Source organism: Borostomias antarcticus (genome assembly GCF_949987555.1).
Source record: "Borostomias antarcticus genome assembly, contig: scaffold_152, whole genome shotgun sequence".
NCBI lineage: Eukaryota > Metazoa > Chordata > Actinopteri > Stomiiformes > Stomiidae > Borostomias > Borostomias antarcticus.
The window spans coordinates 247501-255808 of NW_028175978.1; the positions used below are offsets into that span (position 1 = coordinate 247501).

At 46.3% G+C, this 8308-nt stretch overlaps 1 protein-coding gene across 1 annotated transcript in view; it reads left to right on the forward strand.

The window, feature by feature from the left end:
- The window catches only part of LOC311328962 (poly [ADP-ribose] polymerase tankyrase-1-like), a gene marked incomplete at both ends in the record, with an annotated part of 17796 nt that extends 12671 nt beyond the window's left edge, over nucleotides 1–5125 (forward strand). The window contains 3 exon segments of the mRNA XM_084462852.1: nucleotides 3013–3199; nucleotides 3573–3729; nucleotides 5039–5125. Coding sequence (XP_084318978.1) covers nucleotides 3013–3199; nucleotides 3573–3729; nucleotides 5039–5125 — 431 coding nt within the window.
- Nucleotides 5126–8308: the final 3183 nt, after the last annotated feature.

Here is an 8308-nt window from a genome sequence, read left to right on the forward strand (position 1 = left end):
AACAACAACCACCACAACGAGCGCATGCTCTTCCACGGTGAACAACAACACAAACAACAACACAACCACCACAACGAGCGCATGCTCTTCCACGGTAAACAACAACACAAACAACAACACAACCACCACAACGAGCGCATGCTCTTCCACGGTAAACAACAACACAAACAACAACAACAACCACCACAACGAGCGCATGCTCTTCCACGGTAAACAACAACAACCACCACAATGAGCGCATACTCTTCCACGGTAAACAACAACACAAACAACAACACAACCACCACAACGAGCGCATGCTCTTCCACGGTAAACAACAACACAAACAACAACACAACCACCACAACGAGCGCATGCTCTTCCACGGTAAACAACAACACAAACAACAACACAACCACCACAACGAGTGCATGCTCTTCCACGGTAAACAACAACACAAACAACAACACAACCACCACAACGAGCGCATGCTCTTCCACGGTAAACAACAACAACCACCACAATGAGCGCCTGCTCTTCCACAGTAAACAACAACACAAACAACAACACAACCACCACAACGAGCGCATGCTCTTCCACGGTAAACAACAACACAAACAACAACACAACCACCACAACGAGTGCATGCTCTTCCACGGTAAACAACAACACAAACAACAACAACAACCACCACCGCGAGCGCATGCTCTTCCACGGTAAACAACAACACAAACAACAACACAACCACCACAACGAGCGCATGCTCTTCCACGGTAAACAACAACAACCACCACAACGAGCGCATGCTCTTCCACTGTAAACAACAACAACCACCACAACGAGCGCATGCTCTTCCACGGTAAACAACAACATAAACAACAACACAACCACCACAACGAGCGCATGCTCTTCCACGGTAAACAACACGAACAACAACACAACCACCACAACGAGCGCATGCTCTTCCACGGTAAACAACAACACAAACAACAACAACAACCACCACCGCGAGCGCATGCTCTTCCACAGTAAACAACAACACAAACAACAACACAATCACCACAACGAGCGCATGCTCTTCCACGGTAAACAACAACAACCACCACAACGAGCGCATGCTCTTCCACGGTAAACAACAACATAAACAACAACAACCACCACAACGAGCACATGCTCTTCCACTGTAAACAACAACAACCACCACAACGAGTGCATGCTCTTCCACGGTAAACAACAACACAAACAACAACACAACCACCACAACGAGCGCATGCTCTTCCACGGTAAACAACAACACAAACAACAACACAACCACCACAACGAGCGCATGGTCTTCCACGGTAAACAACAACACAAACAACAACACAACAACCACAACGAGCGCATGCTCTTCCACGGTAAACAACAACACAAACAACAACACAACCACCACAACGAGCGCATTCTCTTCCACGGTAAACAACAACAACCACCACAACGAGCGCATGCTCTTCCACGGTACACAACAACACAAACAACAACACAACCACCACAACGAGCGCATGCTCTTCCACGGTAAACAACAACACAAACAACAACACAACCACCACAACGAGCGCATGCTCTTCCACGGTAAACAACACAAACAACAACACAACCACCACAACGAGCGCATGCTCTTCCACGGTAAACAACAACAAAAACAACAACAACAACAACCACCACCGCGAGCGCATGCTCTTCCACGGTAAACAACAACACAAACAACAACACAACCACCACAACGAGTGCATGCTCTTCCACGGTAAACAACAACAACCACCACAACGAGCGCATGCTCTTCCACGGTAAACAACAACAACCACCACAACGAGCGCATGCTCTTCCACGGTAAACAACAACAACCACCACAACGAGCGCATGCTCTTCCACGGTAAACAACAACACAAACAACAACAACAACCACCACAACGAATGCATGCTCTTCCACGGTAAACAACAACAACCACCACAACGAGCGCATGCTCTTCCACGGTAAACAACAACACAAACAACAACACAACCACCACAACGAGCGCATGCTCTTCCACGGTAAACAACAACACAAACAACAACACAACCACCACAACGAGCGCATTCTCTTCCACGGTAAACAACAACAACCACCACAACGAGCGCATGCTCTTCCATGGTAAACAACAACCACCACAACGAGCGCATGCTCTTCCACGCTAAACAACAACACAAACAACAACAACAACCACCACAACGAGCGCATGCTCTTCCACGGTAAACAACACCACAAACAACAACACAACCACCACAACGAGCGCATGCTCTTCCACGGTAAATAACAACACAAACAACAACACAACCACCACAACGAGCGCATGCTCTTCCACGGTAAACAACAACACAAACAACAACACAACCACCACAACGAGCGCATGCTCTTCCACGGTAAACAACAACACAAACAACAACACAACCACCACAACGAGTGAATGCTCTTCCACGGTAAACAACAACACAAACAACAACACAACCACCACAACGAGCGCATGCTATTCCACGGTAAACAACAACAACCACCACAACGAGCGCCTGCTCTTCCACGGTAAACAACAACCACCACCACAACGAGCGCATGCTCTTCCACGGTAAACAACAACACAAACAACAACAACAACCACCACAACGAGCGCATGCTCTTCCACGGTAAACAACAACAACCACCACAACGAGCGCATGCTCTTCCACGGTAAACAACAACACAAACAACAACAACCACCACAACGAGCGCATGCTCTTCCACGGTAAACAACAACAACCACCATAACAAGCGCATGCTCTTCCACGGTAAACAACAACACGTTCCACTACTCTGCTTCCATGTCCACTAGAAATGGAGGCTTCAATCCTCCGCGTTCCTGGGGTAAATAAAGGATAGAACTCTACGAACAAACACCTCTGTCCATCTCTCTCTCCTCTCTCTCTCTCTTTCCTCAATTTCACTTCTCTCTCCTCTGTTCTCTATCTCCCCCCCTCCCCCAGGCTCCCCCTTCATCAACGCCATCATCCACAAGGGTTTTGACGAGCGTAACGCCTACATCGGGGGCATGTTCGGCGCCGGGATCTACTTTGCCGAGAACTCCTCCAAGAGCAACCTGTACGTGTACGGGATTGGAGGAGGCACGGGATGCCCCGCCCACAAAGACCGCTCCTGCTACGTCTGTCACAGGTCAGAGAGAGAGAGAGATGGAGAGAGGGGGTGCACACACACACGTGTGTGTGTGTGTGTGTGTGTGTGTGTGTGTGTTTGTTTGTGGTGTACTAACATGCCTCTGTGTGTGTGTGTGTGTGTGTGTGTGTGTGTGTGTGTGTTTGTGGTGTGCTAACATGCCTCTGTGTGTGTGTGTGTTTGTGGTGTACTAACATGCCTCTGTGTGTGTGTGTGTGTGTGTGTGTGTGTGTGTGTGTGGTGTACTAACATGCCTCTGTGTGTGTGTGTGTGTGTGTGTGTGTGTGTGTGTGTTTGTGGTGTACTAACATGCCTCTGTGTGTGTGTGTGTGTGTGTGTGTGTGTGTGTGTGTGTGTGTGTGTGTGTGTGCAGGCAGATGTTGTTCTGCAGGGTGACTCTGGGTAAGTCGTTCCTCCAGTTCAGCGCGATGAAGATGGCCCACGCCCCGCCCGGACACCACTCTGTGATTGGTCGACCCAGCGTCAACGGCCTGGCCTACGCTGAATACGTCATCTACAGAGGAGAGCAGGTCAGACACACACACACACACACTCACACACCACACACACACACACACACACACACACAAATCTGTCTCTGCTCTACCTCTCCTCGGTCTTTACTGTGTCTCTACTCTATCTCTACTGTGTATCTACTCTGTCTCTGTGTGTCTTCTCTCTAAATCTGTCCCTCCTCTGTCTCTACTGTGTGTCTACTCTGTCTCTGTCTACTCTCTCTGCCCTGTCTCTACTGTGTGTCTACTCTCTCTACCCCGTCTCTACTGTGTGTCTACTCTCTCTACTGTGTGTCTACTCTCTCTACTCTGTCTCTCCTGTGTGTCTACTCTCTCTACTGTCTCTCCTGTGTGTCTACTCTCTCTACTCTGTCTCTCCTGTGTGTCTACTCTCTCTACTGTGTGTCTAGTCTCTACTCTGTCTCTACTGTGTGTCTACTCTCTCTACTGTGTGTCTACTCTCTCTACTCTGTCTCTCCTGTGTGTCTACTCTCTCTACTGTCTCTCCTGTGTGTCTACTCTCTCTACTCTGTCTCTCCTGTGTCCCTACCCTGTCTCTACTGTGTGTCTAGTCTCTACTCTGTCTCTACTGTGTGTCTACTCTCTCTACTGTGTCTCTACTGTGTGTCTAGTCTCTACTCTGTCTCTACTGTGTTTCTACTCTCTCTACTCTGTCTCTACTGTGTCTCTACTGTCTCTACTGTGTGTCTAGTCTCTACTCTGTCTCTACTGTATGTCTAGTCTCTACTCTGTCTCTACTGTGTGTCTACTCTCTCTACTCTGTCTCTACTGTGTGTCTAGTCTCTACTCTGTCTCTACTGTGTGTCTACTCTCTCTACTGTCTCTACTGTGTGTCTACTCTCTCTACTCTGTCTCTACTGTGTGTCTACTCTCTCTACCCTGTCTCTACTGTGTGTCTAGTCTCTCTACTCTGTCTCTACTGGGGTACAACCAGCCCCATGGCTCTAGACTTTTTTTCAACTGAAAAAAGTTGAACTACATGTGCTCAAGTCAGGCTAGCTTAAATGACGTCTACCTATAAAAGACTGTTCTGACGCCAACGGTGGGTTTTTGGCAAGCGAACGTTAGCACTAGCTGACATTAGCTAGCTATCTTAACTTGGCTTTGTAGTCTGCAATAACGCGACACTCATTGCTAACGTAGGTGTAAAAAATCGGCGGCCTAGCCAGCTCTAAACTCCAGCTCTAGCGCTCTGAGCAGCTGTGAGCTCGGCGCTGTTCAGATACATACAGCTGGTTGGTGGACACACAGCCTAGCCTAGCCTAGCCTAGCCTAGTCTAGCATTGTGTTCTGTCCCCCCCAGGCCTACCCAGAGTACCTGATCACTTACCAGATCCTGAAGCCAGAGACCAGCACACCGCCCCCAGCCCCCGCAGAGCAGAAGACCTAGTCAAGACCAGGACCAGGACTGGAACCAGGACCAGGACCAGACCGGGTCCAGGACTTGAACCAGGACCAGGACCAGGACTGGAACCAGGACCAGACCAGGACCAGAACCAGGACTGGAACCAGGACTGGAACCAGGACCAGACCAGGACTGGAACCAGGACCAGACCAGGACCAGAACCAGGACTGAAACCAGGACTGGAACCAGGACCAGACCAGGACTGGAACCAGGACCAATACCAGTACCGGGACCAGGACCAGGACTGGAACCTGGACCACAGACTGTTACCCTTCTTATAATACTTGAGACATTCTAGGCTGGACCAACCCAATCACATACACTCCACCTCAGCCCTGCTGGACCACCCCCCCCCAGCAGTCCTCCTTCCTGTCTCCTCTCCTGGACAATCAGAGCCCCCCCCCACACACACACACACACTCTCCCCATGTTCTCTCACTCACAGCTCTCACCCCCCAACACACACACACACACACACACACTCCCCATGTTCTCTCACTCAGCGAGCATACAGAGATGATGTGTAGCTCAGGGTTAGAGCAGGTTCCCTCTAACATATAAACACACACACACACACACACACCGAACCACCTCTACTACATCACAACCCCAGTGTGTTAATAAATTGACAGCAGCATCACATTCCTGTTCTCAAAGCTCTGCTTTGTCATCTGTCGGCTTCATGTTGTCTTCTGGTTATTGTCGTGTATTAATTTGCCTAATTAAGCTCGACCCTTTGTTCTAATCAAGATTATATTATATGTGTCTATTCTTAAAGTCAGTTTAGGCCAGAAGCAGCATATTGTGACAAGACAGTAGGGCCAGAAACAGCTATCACGAGGTTTGTTTTGTAAGGGGGGGGAGCGCTCCTGCTCCTGTGAGAACGCAGATGCCACAAAAGAAACGTTGAAATGAAATTGAAACATTGTATCAGATAACGAGTCAGGCTAGAAACTACATGGCGTGAGAAAGCAGGTGCTCTTCATCAGATAAAGTATATAAGACGCTGTCAACATCAGTCGTGTGTGATATCTCTCGAGAGCCCACCGGTTTTAGTTTGTCTGTTACTGAGTGTACCAACAAATAAAACCTATTGCATTAAGATCCAGTCACCAGTGCCTTTTTGATTCGACTTCAACTACTGAACAAAGAACATTGAAGATTGTAACTAAACCCAAAGGCGTCCGTACACGTCATTATAACCTTTTCAGCGTGGGGCTTGCAGACACCCTCCAGCTGCGCTCGCACAACAGCCATGTAAGCAGCATCATCATTAATGATCTTAGCATTATGCAGACCATAGTCAGTGTATCCCTCCCACCTGCCCTTAGTGCTGTTGAACCTGAGATACTCAATCTTATTATAAATATAAGACTGTATGAACTCATGCGGTTGCTCTGTAGAGTATAAGCAGTGTGCCACCCCGTAGTACTCATATCCACCTGAAATATTGAAGAACAAATAATGCATAATTACAGTTTTCATCTGAATTCATTACACACTTTATTTGCTCATAATTCATGATAAGCATGTCAAAGAACAATTCAGAAACATTCAATACAAATGTTATATGAAACAATATTCAACAATAAGATCACTGTCATTAGTTCATTGATGGAAAGCTAATTATACCTGGTAATACCATAGACTTTATACAGACTGTATTATACAGACTCACGGTGTGTAGTTTATGATAATGTAGCCTACCTGCTTTTTGCGTGGACAGAACCACAGCCATGCAAATGGAAAACACAGTTGACAAGGACATGTTCCTCCAGCGTTCAACTTCTCAACTAGATGAAAGAGAGCAGAGCACTCAGATAATAAACTGACTCTTAACCAAACAAACCAATCTCTGCTTCAGAAAAACACATGTCACATGTTGCTAGGCAGAGGTCAAACATTGTACGTTCATTATTACTGTATGGTCGGTCACTAACAGTTAATTCTCAATCAGAACAAAGTCATTTACATAAATACAGCATTGTTTTTAAACATTGACAAACATTTAATTCAGTTTTACTTTGTATTGAGTTAGAGCGTTGTTTACTCATCATGTTTGGCTCTTCAGGCTGTCACACTCAGTCCTCCTAAATTCAGCCATGCCAACCATATTGACAGTGTTACAGCAACAGACAGACATATCTCTTCATAGGGCAGCACAAGGAATAGCACAGGTATCAACTGACCACTTAAAACTCAATTAACCAATTACATCCAAATCAACAATATCCTGAGTAGCCATTTTTGCCAGTCGTGCAAGGTTTCCTCAGCAAAACAAGGTCTGAGCTGATCCGTGCCATGCCTATGCCACAATGTGTGTATCTGCTTATGGACCGTATGCTTGGGATCAAATGAGATACCGGGAAAAAGATTCATGTTTACAATATGGGAGGGACTGATGTCGAAGAGCAAGCTCTGGAAACATTTGCATCTGGAGAAGTGTTTCTGTCTGAAAACTACAAACCTGAAACATTATGATGAAAGACTATGATGTATTTCCACCAAAAATGTTTTATTTATCAAGCAAAGCATGTAATTGTTGTTGATGTCATTTCTTCACAGAGAGGAGAACTGAGAAGACTTGAATTATACACTGAACTGAACATTTCTTTTCTCTCTCTTTTGTCTCTTGTGTAGGACCCTTGGACCAATCAGATGAGTCATTTCCAGCCTCATCACCTGTATCTAGGTAGACGCTCACATGGCTGTTCAGGCTTGTAGTGTAAATGCACAGTGGATGAGAACTTAGCAGGTAACGCAGGGATAGAATACATAGAGTTGGGGTGTCAGAGGCCTCTCACATAAAGGTCTTTATGTAAAAAGAAGATAATGATCATCAGATTGATGGGGAATTGAAAGTGTACAGTACATAACATGAAGCCTATAATGCCATTAGGGAAGTGGCTGATTATATGCTTCAGTTATAGTAGAACTAGATGACTAATTGCTATCATGTAAAAGTGAGAATGCATGACGGAATTATTCAATTAATTTTTTTACATTTTTACATTAATATGATAACTCAAGTACTGACAAAACGCATAATTTAATCAATCTACCCCCTGAAAACAACAACAAAGAAAGATTATGGCTACGTTCCTATCCACTTACATCAACTGTTGGGGTGAGAATCTCACTGATCCTGTATCACAGAAACCAGGCTGT